General features: G+C 29.1%; 1 protein-coding gene across 11 annotated transcripts in view; it reads right to left on the reverse strand.

Annotated features, from left to right (window-relative positions):
• Window positions 1-1,643: 1,643 nt before the first annotated feature.
• Liprin-beta (liprin-beta) overlaps window positions 1,644-16,694 on the reverse strand; it is a 196,125-nt gene continuing 181,074 nt past the window's right edge. For 9 of the 11 annotated variants that reach the window (XM_067047743.1, XM_067047742.1, XM_067047745.1 and 6 more), the window contains 8 exons: window positions 15,184-15,295; window positions 14,988-15,107; window positions 13,627-13,789; window positions 13,105-13,368; window positions 12,234-12,387; window positions 7,867-8,075; window positions 6,848-6,979; window positions 1,644-2,774 (listed from right to left, as the gene is read on the reverse strand). In XM_067047743.1, the coding sequence (XP_066903844.1) occupies window positions 2,712-2,774; window positions 6,848-6,979; window positions 7,867-8,075; window positions 12,234-12,387; window positions 13,105-13,368; window positions 13,627-13,789; window positions 14,988-15,107; window positions 15,184-15,295 (1,217 nt within the window). In that variant the 3' untranslated portion in view covers window positions 1,644-2,711. The remainder of the gene's footprint in view (window positions 2,775-6,847; window positions 6,980-7,866; window positions 8,076-12,233; window positions 12,388-13,104; window positions 13,369-13,626; window positions 13,790-14,987; window positions 15,108-15,183; window positions 15,296-16,694) is intronic. The other 2 variants (XM_067047739.1, XM_067047738.1) reach the window with 2 other exon arrangements.

The raw sequence follows: 16,694 nt of genomic DNA on the forward strand, positions 1-16,694 counted from the left end.
GGTTGGCAAACAGGTGCTACCGTCACCCCCACTTTTATCATCAGAGAAAAAAAAACTTTATACACCTACATTCGCTAGACCTTAAGCAATTAATTTCTAACATTGTTCTGCATTCTGGTTATTCCTAGTAACCAACCCTTTTACACAAGAAATATTAATTTATATAGAACTATATATTATCACAATTCAAGTCCATAATGACTTCCCTAGAGCTTTAGATTTATCAATTCTTATCTGATGAATCCTTATCAAATAGCTACCTGCTAGTAAATCTCTTAAGATGTTCCTTGTAGGACTTACTACACATAAGCCTCTTGTACAAGTTGTATTAATTGTTGGTTTTATTATACCCATCTGGATTTGCCATTATATATCCAATATTGCCAACTCTCAAGTCCATAGATGCCACCAAATTACCTAAGATGTAATGTAGGAAGGAGGCCATTCCCAAATGGAAGTGGGAGGATGAAAGTGAGTGGAACCAATATTCACTAAAACTACATCATAATTTAAGCTGATAACAAATGAGACTTCCATTATTTCATTAAAAATAAAAATTACCACATATTAGTTATACTTACATTTTGTGAGCTTCTCCCCAATTTACAAAACAAAAAAAATCTGCAATATTTATTTTATATAAATTTATCTCAATAATTAATTCATCGGATATTTTTTATGATATTGCAACAAGTCAAAAGTTAAAAAAAGCTTAAAAATTAAATACAAAATACACCTTTGATTGAAAATGAAAGTTTAGTTCACCCTCTTTCAATTACAAATAAGACTACCTACAAAACATAAAAATATTAGATGATATTTTATTTGAACAAATATTACTAAATGGGAGTGAGGAAACCAGTCTGTTATGTGGAATGATCACAGTTCAAATAGTGGCTTTGCAGGCTTAATTGTCGCTTTGCACAACTCGATGGCCACTGGATAACGATTTTTCTGAAGATCTACAACTTAGAGGATTAGAATGTGTAACTGAAATCTATCTAGTATAGAACAGTAATATTTCTGCCAGACCAATTTTAAAAAATAATATTAAAAAAGGAAATAATATAACTGTTCTAACTGAATTGTTTATTTTAGAAAGCAAACAAGTCCAAAATAAGAAATTTTTTTCCTGTAAAGTAGGATAGTATTTAATGTTTAAAAGAGTTTTTCATCTCATACATTTCAATTTTTCGAATTTTTAAGCATTAATATTGTTACGTTGAGAATTTTTTTCTAGATTACTCTAAAACCTTATTTTGACACATAAACCCTTTCTAAAATAAACGATTATATTTTATTAGTAAATTAAACTTTTTTTGCAAAGTTATGAAATTAGTGAAAGCCATTAGATTAATCAATAAGTCGACACAGTTTGTCAGTTTAATTACGAAAATGAGTTATATATCCAAAACTACAGACGGAATACATGGTCATCGATCAATTTTGTTGAATCGACTATTACAGCAGTGATTTATTAGATTTCATTGAAATGCTGGCTGAAGTAAAGAGTTAAGAGTAGTTTCTCTGAAAATATCATTGGGGATCTGAATATTAGTAATTTAAAAATGAAGGAATTCAAAAGCTGAAATTTTCCAAAGGCTCTTGAATAATAAGTGTTATTAAAACTCAGTATAAAAAAATGTTATAATATATCATATATTTGATAACATCGCATAAAAGATATGTTAACATATGAGGCAAGTTTATTGTCATAGAACTGCGAATAAGCAAGCTCAAAAGGCTGAGGAGGTTCAAAATTTTTGGAAATAAAATTTGGCACTCGAATATGTGTAAAACTACAGTGCAATAATATTAACAATAATGTAACCTACATAGTCTATGCCAATATGTAATAATCTACTACCGCATTTTATTTAATTTAGAAGCAGTTTAAAGCTTTAAAATTATTATAAAAGTTAATAATACATTGAAAATTAAAACCAATAGGCTTTAATGCAGAGTAACAATATACACTCAGTACAGGAAGTGCTTATAAAACAAACAAAATAAATAAATAAAATAGGTCATATGAGAAACACAACATTATAACTTAACAATACTTTATATAGCAGGCACAATTTTAAAAGCTTATTCACAACAAGTAATACAAAACAGATATACCTCAGATGAATCATTAAGGTATAAAAATAAGCTCCATTAAAAATACTTCTACGGAAGCAACGGAATGAAAATAATAAATACAAACAATACTGAGATTTATTTATATTTTTCTTGAATGGACCATGGCATTTTTTTTTTTCGAAATTCAATTCTGAGGTCTGTACCAATTGGTCCCTTAATATATAACAAAGATAAAATATTTAAATTATGTTACTTCGATATAATGGTATAAAAATTAAACAATAGTGTTAAAAATACAATTGGCAACAATTTTATTTTTTGTTCGGAAGACGAATCTTAAAACTAAATTTTGTAGTGGCTCTTGAATTGGACAAAATTAGAAGAAGAAAAATCAAAAGATAAATATAATTAGTTTCAATATGATATGTATATAAACTACATAACCATACCAATAAAGCCAATTCAATTATTGCCACTTATTTACAGAAATTATTCGGTGTCAACAATTATAAATCCTCTTAATGACTACTAATAATGTATCCTTCTGATTCCTGATAAATATAGGAAAATAGAGGATAGAAAGCAGTAGTTGTTTAGAATTAAGTTTCAGAAAGTTTCTCGTGGCTTCAAACTTGTGATGAAAGTGTCACCTTGTCAGGAGAGGCAGCCACGTGATGATTTGGAGATTTCTGTAAATTAACAATAATGGATATTGACATAAATAAAATATTGTAATGGTTGACAATAACATAAACATTATGAGGATATGTTTTGTTCTGACCTAAGACAAATCTACACTGTGTATTTATCACATCTTTGACTATAAGCAGCTGAGAATAAAAGTAGCAATAAATGCTCAAGCATGCTTTTGTTTATTTTATTTTTTTCAAAGTCCTAAAAATATTTTGGGAAGCCCCCATGGCCTTTCCTTTAAAGGTAACTAGCTAGATACAAATGCTCCAACATGCTTGAAAGGGTGCAGTCACCTTAAAATTTGGTTACTGCTGTCTGTATGGAATTTATTTCGAACGGTTTTAGTTCTGAGATAGGATCCAATCAGCCTCATCCAGATAAGTGAGTAACAACTTCATTAAAGTGTCAATGAAATCTATATCAAGGTCATGAGGAATAATGGCCACCATACAGGTCCGTTTACCATTGTTACTGTTAAACGCTTTTATTTTCATATTTTTCATTTCATATTATTATGTATAATATTTTTAAAAACTTTCACTTTCTTAGTTGCCTAATGTTTAGTGGTCAGAGATCAGATAAAATCTGCTACGCTCGCACAAACTATCCACACACCTATGCCTTAAATGAACTTAAAATATCTCATTCTGGAAAAATGTTATTTCTGTCCTTGTTACAGTAATCTTTCTTATTATTAGTGTGGATCATTTTTTTAAAGGGTTTTTAAAAATTATAATTCTGATTAGTACCCTTTAAAAATCTAAAATCAAAAGGTGGGATCTAACTGCAAACTCGAATTAAACTATATTTAACATATTAGGCATTTCCATCCTTAATAACCGCAGCTCTTGTAACAGATATTGATCAAAGTTTTAGCTAAGACAAAACCAACTTTCTTACAGATTAAAATGAAGTCAACCCTTTTTAACACTTTAGTTACAATTTAATCAATATCTGATCTGTAAGAAAGGCCCTCAGCTCCTCAAAGTTAATTTATTATTTTTTTAAAGCTAGAACATATAAGGAAGGGAATATTATTTCAATTGTCAATTTTTTTCTGCAAACAAAAAACAGACCAAGCCAAAGCATAATGGCTTAAGGTAACTAAAATCAAAACTGATAATTAAAATGTGACTGATTCTAATGCTAGTAGGTTACCAATTATGGCACTAATTCATCATGATAGTTAAATAAATATTTATTTTCTAGGGAAAACCCTTAATACTACTCAGTTCATTTATTTCTACATTTTGGACGACATTACCCAGCCCATCATATTATTTAATGTCTTATATTCTCCTCATTTTAAGGACTTTGCCCCGATTATAAAATATTTTATTACCTATAGTCCTATTTTCCTGTAGACAAGCCCATCTAGTATATAGATTTACATATTTATATGTGTATGCATAATAATTATGAAAAGAAAAGCAATAAAGTAAATTTTAAATAAAATTTTTTTTTTCAAAATAATTGACTGCAATATTCAATGTACGAGAAGATAGTGAGGGTGGCGATCATAAAAAAGCACCAAAGTCTTTTTTATTTAACGAATGCTGATATTTTGGCCTACTTTTTGAGTGTTCTTCAGGGCAAGTAAAGAATTAGGAAGAGAATAATCTTTTGCAACTAGGGCTGAAAAATTTGTTGATATCTCTGTCCTCAATATATGATCAAGAACAAATACCAGTTTCTAAGTCCATCCAGATACAACTTAAACTAATTATTTAAATTATTTTAACAATTTATTTTTATTTGGATTTTTATTCAGTTTATAATTTATTCGTTCTTTTTTTTTGTTGTTTTATGTGTTTAATCTTGACTGCCACCCTGACTGTATCATTGCAGTCTTATATATATATATATATGTATGTATATATCTTTTAAAATTAGAATAAAATTCTTGAGTTTAGAGCATTCCTTAAGATAATGTTAAAGGCTAAATATGAAATGAGTTTTATGGCAGTCTTATCTTGAACTGAGTTTCTTCATTTTTAGTTCAAATTTTTTAGTAGTGCAGCGATTTTAAATGTGCAGAATAATTAGTTACACAATAAGCATAAAAAATTGCACCATAAACCTTTCAGTTGTAATTATTGTAATTGTTTTTACATTTAACTATTAGTTGGCTAAGCACTTAGTTTAAATTTAATACATTCATTAATCACTATGATTAATATAAGATTATTGAAAAAATGTATTGATATTATCTATCCTGTTAAGAATACAATGATCCTATGAAATGTAAAACATTATAGCCAAATAGAATTGAATTCTGTCAGTTTGTAATTAATATAATTGTATAAATTATGCAATTCTCCCAATGAACAAGTTTTTTTAATTCTCTCTAAATAAAGGTTCAGAGTTAGAAAGGAAAGAAATTTGTAAAAGTTATTTTATATTGCATCATCACCTATTTTTAGAAAATAGTCCAAAAGAAGTAAGCAGTACCTAATTCGTCAAGTAGGCAAACAAGAACTTTTTATTTTTAATCCTTGAAGGTTTTGATTGGACAATCTTGAAACAAATAATTAAGAGAACTGAAAAATCCTTATAATTCAAAATTAATGTTCTTCCGCAATTACTAATTTAACAATTAATACACTAATTGATACCGTATTCACTCTTATTTGTTACCTCCCAAAACTGATTATCATATGGTACAACAGGATAATACTGAATACAAATAATAAAGTCAACTAATACAAAACTGTAATAAACTTTGATGAGAAAAAAAGTATCATAATGACAGTATGGTAGAATCCAAATAATTCATATAGTCAAGGATCTAAGGATTAATATTCATTATCAAGATGCTCAAATATTTGATATTACTAATAGTCAGAAGTAAAAAAATTAACAAACAAGATTAATGTCAAATATTATTTATATGTATAATAACTTTGTATGGGTTTTCATAAATAGAGCTCAGACAAAAAGATTGTTTCTCAAATACAAGTTTTCATAATCTTTCACTGCTTCTTTTTTTTTAAATCAATTGAACCAACAATAATTAATATGGAAGAAAACTGACACAACAGAATTTCCAGCTTGCACAATCTTTTTTTAAAAATGCTTTTGAAGTTGTGGGTACTCATTACTCTTAAAGCGATTTACTTTGCCCTTAGAAAACTGGGAGGTGATTTTTTCTTACTGTTTAAAATGATTGTTAAGGTGAATTAAGAATGATAATTAATATATTTGGAAACATCAATTTTTTGCCACTGGTTAAATGATTTATTTTGGATGGATTCTTTCTCAGAATAGTTAGAACAAAAACATCTTCTGAAATTTATTTATAGTTAAAGTCCAAGTTAGTCTGATAACATAATTAATCAGAAAAATTTTAAAGCCATACAATGGAAAGAAGTAAATAGAAGCCGGGTTTTAAAAAATATTGTGTACTCAAAATGATTTAAAAAAATTATTTCTAAAGCCTTAAAAAAAAATTAACGAATAACTCAGAAACTACTTTTCTCCTGGAAAAAATAATCCACTCATTTGAAAGCATGTGACATTCTCTACTATACAAAAATCATCCAAATTGGATTGGTACTAGCAAAGATGGAAACTCATTTTACCTTTATCCATATACATAAAAGAACAGACCGATCTCATCTTATATAAATTTTGACAATACCTATGAAGCTGAAATTTTCAAATGTGTAACACAAATTGCATCCACTAGTCATCCTTACAGTAAACGCATAAATAAATCAAACGAACTGGCAGAAAGAAAATATACACAAGCAACACCATGGGCAGCTAGATATCAATAGAATTAAATAGATTTAATATGCACCATGAATTAATCAGTATAATATGCATTAAAGGAATGGCAGAAATGAAATACAGACATATGAATTGTAGAGATGAATATAAACAAATGAATGATTGAAATTTTAGATAGAAATACATTCCAGGTTTATATAAAATTACTTTTAAAAAACTTAACTGCTCAGATGATAACATTCATAATTAATAACTTTCTTCATACTTCCAAAGATATCAGAGGAGCAGTTAAAGCTTTTAGGATGAGTTAATATGTTAGTAAATGTTAGTCACTTACACTGAGATTGGGTGAATTTTCACCTGTACTTTGATTACTTTTGCTAAAATCCAGTGGGCAAACAAGTTCGCCTTCATCTAGGTCATATTTACTCTTTTTTCTTTTTAAGGTAAATTGTGACTTCTTAGGAATCTGAAACAGTTTCAGAAAAAAAAGGAAGTTTTTAAAATAATTTCAATGATAAAGCAATTCATATGAAAATTGTTGATAAAAAATTCTGACCTAGCTAAAAACTAAAAAAACTTTTTTTTAAAAAAATTTTATGTAATGAAATATTTTTAAAAACAAGATTTAACCACTCATGAGATCATATTTTATACTTTACTTCTTATCTTATTCAGAGGGTGAAAAAAAAAAATCTTTTCCACAACTATTATATGTTTTACAATGTATCTCTATGCTATAAGAATGCAAGGATAGAGAGCATATAATATGCTTTACTTTAAAATGTGTAATGATTTGTCTTCAATAACTCAATCTTATTTCATATTACGTTGATATTTCCCAAATAAGTTACAATGAGGGGAAGGTATTAACCTTAAAAAAACACTGATTGGATTTTATTTAACTATCTAATTGTTAATGGGAAGTCTCCAGCCAAGTATTCTTAATTTGATGGATGTATACATATATACACATACAGGGCTAGGACTCGATTTGAGGTGGAATATGCCAGTATGCAATGATCTTCATTTGAACCTCTGTATGGAAAAAAAAATTAGGATAGAAAGATTTAATAGGTAGAGGTTTTAGGTGTAACCTACTAAAATATAAGAACTGCAAGAAAATGGCAGCTTATTGTTGGAAATGAAGAAGAAGATGGATCTTTAATATAAAATGACTGATTTTATTGGTTTACGAAATAAAATCGAACCCTGCACAGCTGTAATGTAAGGCAGGGAGAAAAATAAAATAGTAAAAAGATAAATTTCATCACATATTACTCTGTTTAGAATATTATTATTATTCTATTAAATAATCACATAATTGTATGAGGATATTAATATTGATATTCAAACCTTTGCCTTTGATGTGGTAGTGAGAGGTATATAACCCAAAACGGATTCTGCTTCTCTCTTCTTCTGCATAATATCATTTCCTACAAGGTCTTTGAAGTGAGTTGAAAGATGCCTTCGGAGAAGCGTTTTTTCTTGCGGGATTGAAAGAAGAGCAGCAAGGAGACTGTCAGTAAACTTTTCCTCGTGGATCATAAGCCCACCATGCACACCTAGAAAAAAATAATTTGAAGCATTCTACAAAAAATAAAAATTTATAACAACAAAAACAAACTTATTTTTAATTATTAGTACCTCGGTACAGAGTCGGGCACAGAAATTATTTAATTTAATCAGTTAAAGTGAAATAAAAAAAAAATGTATTGTACAGTCATATAATTTTCCTCTTATAATGATTTCCTCTCTAAAGTTTGCATTTAATAAAATGTTCAAATTTGTGAATTATACCTGATAGTTATTATTTTAAACCATTGGTTGAGAGTTTCTTAATATTTTCATGTATTTGGCCAAAAGTTTTTATTTTAAATCAATATTAACATTCTTTTCAACTTCTATTGAGGTAACTAAAAAAAGCATTTTATTACTTTTTAGTATTTCAATAATTATTTATGGTGAGCCACTGCACTATGGCAAAAATTAATTATAGAGAGAAAAGAGAAATACTTTATTCATCTATGCTGCCTAAATAGAAGAAAAATATGATTAAACTAAACAATACCCAAGAATGAACAGAAGATGTGGTGAAGGGGCTATATAAGAGTTAAACAGGGGGACAGAACAATCAAACTGCAGGCTTTTTTTTTTTTAACTAACCAAAAATTAATAATTAATATATTTCATTCATACATATATTGTAATATCGTCTTTTATGAGTAAATAGTTATTTTTTATATATAAATGGTTTTTATTTTATATATCGTTTCAGTATTGTTTATTTGTTGTATTAAATCAAAAAAGCAAGCTAACCAATTTTGTTCAGTCAAATATGGAATGGAAAAGATCGTTAGAAAAGCCAAGATGGCAGCACCAGTCCGAAGTCCGTTGAATCGAGGCCATGTTGAGCAGATTCAAATATTTTAGAAACTTTATTTAACTTCCCATCATAATGGTAGTTACAGTAAATTTAAGAAAAAATAGAAGTTAAGAGTAAGTATTAAAGAAAATTATTCATAAAGGAAATCATAAGAAAAACTCAAAATTGTAGTGCTACAATCGATATTGAGAACGAACACTTATGGAAGAGGAGGGAAGAATGCTTGGTTTTTGGGTCACTTGGGTTTTAGATGCCAAGGAGAGGACATATTCTGGATGCAGGAGGTCCTGAACATCCTTGGTCTCTTACTGGTAGACATCATGAAAAAGAAGACATCAAAGGAAAATCCAAGAAGAATAAGATACTTCTTTGTTTGGATCGCCGAGAGTTTGTTTGTGTGTTGAAAACTGTTAGAGGACCAAGGCTTTGTTTAGTCAGTATTTGTTTGCTGAAAGATTGTTTACAGTCAGTGTTAGTTTGTTGAGAAAAAAACTTCAATCATCAAAAGAAGATTGTATAAATTGGTTAGTGTTGCTCAAAGTATAATTAAGTATAATTGTAAAAGTGTTATTAAATTTAAGTGTTCTAATTGCCTAGAAACCCGCCCTGAGATTAAGAGTCTAAAATGTTATAAAATTTAAATAAAACTCTACTATCTATTTAATATTAAAGCTTTTCATTTGAATCCAAGCTATATACTTAGATATAATACTAAGCTATATACTTAAGATATGAGAAAAAGTAAAAAACTATTAAAATTTTCCCCTGCCCATCTTCTTATATTTAAATTTTCACTTTATTTTACTTTTAATAATTTTTTAACATTACAATATATTTTTTTTTTCTTTTTTCATTGCTGAAAAATAAACGCTTCATCATAAAAACCTTTAACATTAATTATTATGAGAGATAGTTGACCGTGGATGATGAATGAGGAGAAGATGGTTGGGGGTGTGGTCAATGAAAAACACAAATAAGTACGATTAACTTATTTTAATGTGCCAACGTTTCGGCTAGAGTTTCTAGCCTTCTTCAGGGCTAAAAACAGAACAAGATAACAACCACAGTAAGTATAGAAAAATTTTAAAAAAATAAAGAAAGTATAAACAGAATAATTTTACAAAATAGAATTAATAAAATGAAGTGATGAGAGAAGCGGGAAATAAAATAAAATGTAATATAAATGAAATAAAATGTATACATAGGTAATTGAAAAAGTGGGTAAAATAACATAATTAAGGAAATGAAATAAAAAAATAAATAAAGTTATATAATGCAAAGAAGTATGAACATATTAGTTATTATTAATTTAAAATTAAACAATAATAGATGATAAAGAGGCAAATTATAAGTATAGTGTACAAAACTTATAACGCGGGTAAGGAAAATGGATAAAAGTGGAGAAAATAAGGGGAAAGAGTAAAATAAAGAAAGGGGAAATAAAATAAAAACGAACCTGTTCGCTGGAAGATCAAACGCCTAATGGAAAAACAGCGCTAATGGCGCTATAATAACAATAAACGCTATAATAACAATAAAACTACAGAAATAGGATTTAAAATAACAGCGCTCTGTGCAAATAAAAATTAGACAAAACAAAAAAAAAATACAATTTCCCATGAATCATATCTTAAGTATATAGCTTAGTATTATATCTAAGTATATAGCTTGGATTCAAATGAAAAGCTTTAATATTAAATAGATAGTAGAGTTTTATTTAAATTTTATAACATTTTAGACTCTTAATCTCAGATTAATGTTAAAAACCTTTAACATTTGCATGTGAATTTTTTGAAACTTTAACCGGTTGAATATTGAAAATTGTTGGATATTTAGAAACAAATTAGGTCATGTATCGTAGAAAATTGGTATTTTTTTTTTTTCCAAAGTATCAAAATGAACTGGAAGTCTGTCAAAATTGGAAATTTGGGTTTATCATTATCCATCTACGAGGGTGGTTTGAAAAGTTCTCGGAATGTACTAGAAAGAAGTGTCTTACCTATGGAACTGCTTTTATTTTTCAACATATTCTCCTTGTAGACTAATGCATTTGGTCCAGCAATGTTCCAATGCCTTGATCCCATCTCCAAAATGAGATTCCTCTAGGCCTGCAATGTCCTGATGAAAGATGACTTTTATGCTCGCCAAATCAGGCCTTTTTTCGTGTATCTTTCCCTGTAGTTGGTCTAGGAGGTTTGCGTAGTATTGCCCCGTAATTGTTTGGCCAGTAGCAAGATAATCTATCAGCAGAATGCCTTTTGCATCCCAGAAAACTGAGGCCATGACCTTTTTGGCCGAACATACTGCCTTTGCTTTCTTTGGTGGTAGTGACTCAACATGTTTCCACTGTTGTTTTGTCTCTAGGGTATAGTAGTGGACCCAAGTTTCACCTGTAGTCACAAACCAGTGAAAAAAATCTTGTTGGTTGCGCTGAAAACGGGCCAGATTTTGTTCGGACATTTCCAATCTGGTGCGTTTATAGTCCAATGTCAAGAGCCGCGGCACCCATCTTGCAGATAATTTTTTTATTCCCAATTCTTCGGTTAAAATAGATATACCCACCCATTCAGATGACAACCCTACAGCTTCAGCAATCTCACGCACTTCCAATCGACGATCTTCATGACCTTTTTATGCACTTTTGCGATAAATTCTGGGGCCGTAGCACTTTTTGGCCGTCCACTTTGCAGATCATCATCTAAGTTTTCCCGATCAAATTTAAACTCGTTGGTCCACTTGGCAACAGCTGAATATGAAGGAGCTGAGTCCCCCAGTATGCTCTGAAAGTCGACATGAATTTTCTTTGCTTTCATACCTTTCTTATCAAAGTACTTAATCACTACTCGAATCTCAGTTTTTTCCATTGTCACAAATCACCATGCATAAAACAACAACAAAGAGTCGTCATTACCACTCATGCCAGGTGTTCACTCACAAAGGATGTGTGATTGATGTGCGCTCTAGCGCTGACATCTAGCGGTGATTCTGAGAACTTTTCAAACCACCCTCATATTACATAGAACACATGAAAAAATACCTCATCTCATGCAAGGTGAACTACCATTTTACTGGAGAAAAATAATTATGTTATTCGATTTTTGAAATACAAAAGTCCTAATTCAATGAGTTAAATAAAATTCCTTCCCTAAGATTTCAAGATACATTCATAAAGCCAGACGGATACGAGTTGCTCATATTAGTTATAGCTCAGACAGCTCTCTACTTGGTTAATCATCTAACACCTTTCTAGTACAGTTCGTTACAAATTCTTAGGGTGGCCTCTCTATTCGTTTTAAACAACATAATCTTAAAATTACAATCAATAATTGTAAGTTACCGGATCCTCGAAGATTGGGAGCGTATTCAGCTAGATCGATAGCTCTTAACCACTCCATGACTCTGTGATTGGTCCACAATTCTACTCTTTCTTCTGCTTCAGGATCTGACCTTCTAACAAGGCAATGTGGGTCAAAGCTTTCTTTACGAAGAACCTGAGAAAATAATAATTTAGCACAAATAAATTATTTAAGGAAACTTAAAAAAGCAAACTACTTAGCATTATGAAGTAATGTGGACTCTTTGTAATAATTTTTTTATTAATAAGTTTTATATCCGGATGAAAATTAAAAAAAAAATGCTAAAAATTATACAGTTCATTTTTAACCAAATCAAACAAAATTGTTTTAATTAACTCAAATTATTATAGTACAGTGGATCTGAGTTAAGCCTGTTGTCATATAAGATTTATTATTGAAAATCTTTGTGTTTTTTTCTTCACTTTCACTTCACTCTAATGTGCCCATTATCTTGTATTTAAAGTTTTATGAGAAAAAGTTCAATAGTTAAGAAGAACAAGAGGGCATAACTACAAAATATTCATTTTTGAGAAAAGAATATTTTTTTATAACAATTCTTTTGGACTTCAAAGACTTTTTAAATATGTTTATTAAGTAAGACTCTTTCTTTTTTCTTGTATATCAGACATTTAACTTAAAATGAGCCATTTGATGAATATGGAAATATATCCATATTCATAAGCTTCATCAGTTATTTTGTCAAAAGTCGGTAAAAAATTATGATTAAAAAAATTAATTTTCAGTATTATGATGAGTTATGACAGCTTTCATATACTGTTACTTGATAATCAACATCAACAGCAGTACCAGAGAATAATCCAATTTAAAAAATAAAATAATAATATAACATACTTGAATGCCTGTTCTGATGCTGGCTACATGAAGAGCTAGGCTAATATGGAGGGAATGTAAATCATCAAGGGTGAGCCGATGGAGAACCCTGCCATCTATCCTCGCAGACATGAAGCCAGCCTTGTATTGAGGCAGCCCGATGTCATCAAGCCAACGTAGCACCCAGCCTGCCTCCAGCCTTGATGCACTGCTCAACATTGGGTCGGAGCCAGATCCTCGCTCGGCCTCAAGAGCCAAGTGCAACTTTTTCCTCAAAAGCCCATTCTATAAATTATATTTATTTAAATTTTAGTGATACCAATCTTTCATCAATTCCATTAAATAGGTTTATATTTAAAAATGATTTTAAGTATGGATTTAGCAAAATATATGAAGTGACAAAATTCATGCTATTTATCTTTTTTTAATATAGAAACAGACAATAGCCACACTGTTTCTGTTCCAGATGATTGTAAAAAAAAAAAAAAAGTATTTGGTAAATTAAATAAAAATTTTAAATGAAATATCTGTGACTTTAGTTACCTTGATGTTAAGCTCTTTATCAATTTCATGAGGGGTAGCAGACAAAAGGCTGCTGCCGGACTTGATCCACCTCCTAGCTTCAGGGATACTACTGTCAAGACCGATTTCTTTTAGCCAGTCACAAATATAATCTATATTCCACTCGGCAAAAGGAACTTCGCTCCTGAAAAAAATAGTATGACTCATTAATGATTTTTGACAAGAGTAATACAGTATAAATCGGGCACATTGATAAATGACCGAATCTGTCAAAAACATCACAGGTTGTACTGAATAAACTTCTAATAATATGGAGATTGGCCAGAAAACCCATAAGTCTGGAATGTTACCAGCAAGAATTCCACTTGTAGATAGTATAGCTCCATACAGCTGCACCCGGAAGAAAAAGGAAAGAATGATTCAAATTAGGTGATCTCACTGTTGCTGTATTTTATAAACAATATTCGACACTCAGAATAAATTCTGGTTTTAATGTGATTTAATTTTAAAATCAGAATCACAGATGATCTGGTTTTAATGAGTCATGGTTGTCAAGCCAAAATATCATTGTTTGCTGTATTTCACATTTTTCATCCGTTTATTTTTAATAAATAATTTTTAACTAAAGTTGGTTGCACATGCACAAATTTGTTTAAGCATTAATAATTATTATAGTTACTAGAGATTTAATTTTAAATTTAGAGCATTATGCTTTATAGAAAATAATCACATTATCCTTTCATTTTGTAACCATTAAACCAACAGAAATTTGGAACTAAAAAGATTGATAAAATATTAATTGAAGGAAAGCCACGAGAGATAGAAAACATTTTAACACGTTTAGAGCCCATGTAGTTCAGGAGCCAATTAAAGGTTATCACCACCGAGCGCATGTGGTCCCTGAATCACACGCTCTTTTACACCAACATTTGTGAGTTTTCAATTGTGGGTCATTCAAAGCTAACTTTTACTTAGCAATCTACTAGCTTCTGAAAATTCAACTGTCTTCCTGTTAATAAATATTTGAAATTGAATGATAAAATTATTTTCAAAGACTAAATTCTTATTCTGTTTTAGTCATTCAAACTTTAAAATGTCTAACACACTGAATTTTGAATTGGTAATTTAAAAAAATCAAATCAAAATAATTTGGTTTTATGCTATCATGTAATTTTTTTTTATTAACAATTGACTTTTATCATTTATAATAATGTGATTTAAATATTTACAAAAACTGTATTTTTTTTTTAACAGGTAAAGCACAAAATATAATCTTCTAAAAATTGTAAAGTTTGATTTTTTCACATAATACTGAAAACATAAAAAATTCAATCAAGTGTTATTTAGACTAAATATTAATATAATAATATCTTCTGTGATACCTGGCAGCAGAAGTTGTACTTCCACAAAGTCTTGGCCCGGCAGTAGACCTGATTCCGCCCCGGGTGAAAGGTTCGTCTTGAGGCAGTTCATCCAGATTTCCCGAACCACTTCTCTTTATTCTAGAAAGAAAGTCAAAACTAAAGTACAATTCACACAATTAAAAATTAATCATAATCTAAAGACAAAGGTACATACTTTCCAAATATCTTTCTTATCCCTTTTGGAGCACTGGTTTGCATTGACGGGCTTGATTCTTGGGAGTAGCTTTCTCCTATTTCCTTTTCATTCATTACTGTCTCAGTTTCAGCTAATATCAATAATTTATAAATTAATAAAAAAAAAAAATAAAAATGTTACCTCTATCAATAAAAGTAAAAATAAAGCTAACAAACAAAAAAAAAAAGCTTCAAGCTTCATGCAACATAAATTAAAAGAATATAATAGAAACTAAAAAATAAGTGTATAAATAGTGCAGGGTCTACTGATGTGTATATACAGACTAAGGTTTATTTTTGATAAAATAAATAAATAAACAGAGCAATCTAAAATCAATTTTTAACTTATTTACCCAAGTAAAGAAACAAATGTTCATGTGCCGAGAATCTGGACCAAAAATTACTAACGAAATTTTCATCATTTAAATTTGAATAAAGCTATGATCTTAAAAACCATAAATACTATAATTTTAAATTGGAGTAGAGTTTGAAAAAAATAAAAAGGTTGATAGCCTCATTAGGTAAAGAAATTAAGGGGGAAAAAATTGCACTTTTCTTTATATAAATTTAATTCAATTTATATTAGACAAATTATGGATTACCTAATAATATATTTAAGCCTTTTATTGGGATACATTTAAAAATAATATAAGAACAGTTAAATGTATGATATTAATTTTTAGAATCAGGCTTTATCCAATAAATACTAAAGGATTAATAAAGAAATAAGTGCATGGGGTAATAAAGTTAAAGATCATCCAAAGATCTTCTTTACAACTAAAATTTTGATCTTGTGGCATGCTGAATTTCATATAAAATTATCTGGAAGTAACAAACAGCAACATGATTTTTTTTAATATGCATCATGCACCGTAATAACTGTTTTTGCATTTCTAATGTCAACAAAACTTAGTGTATCAATTCAAATAAGATATTAAAACACATAAAAGATAATTTGCAACAAATAAAGAAAGAAAGCATATATTATATTATACTTCTGATTATTAATATAAGTACATTATACAGAACAGGTTTTAAACATATATACATTTAAACATAAATAAAATAAAGCTTTGTTAGTTTCGTAATATTGACCTTTTTATCTTTTGACTTATATTTATGCATAAATATTAGTACTGCAAGATTAATAGGGTAAATGAAAGCTAAAATATCTGAGTTAATACAGGCCATCCACATACTTTTTGTTTTCAAATTCATATTTTCAATTGGAGCAGTTATTTATGTAGGACTGTACTTATAAGAAACTAATGAACTTGATTTTAGATCTTTAATTCCTGTTTGGATGTTCAGCTGCCTCAGTGAAAAATACTTCTATCTCCTAAAATATCTTTAATTAAATAACCATTAATAAATTTATCTTAAATAAGCCAGAACTAAAGACAGGATTTTTGTGTTTTAACATACATTTTTTTTTAATCTGGATGACTTAAACTTTAATAAGATCTTTAAAGAATGTAAAATCATCAACAA

The sequence above is a fragment of the Halyomorpha halys genome, unplaced genomic scaffold (assembly GCF_000696795.3).
Source record: "Halyomorpha halys isolate HHAL.00 unplaced genomic scaffold, Hhal_1.1 Scaffold685.1, whole genome shotgun sequence".
Taxonomy (NCBI): domain Eukaryota; kingdom Metazoa; phylum Arthropoda; class Insecta; order Hemiptera; family Pentatomidae; genus Halyomorpha; species Halyomorpha halys.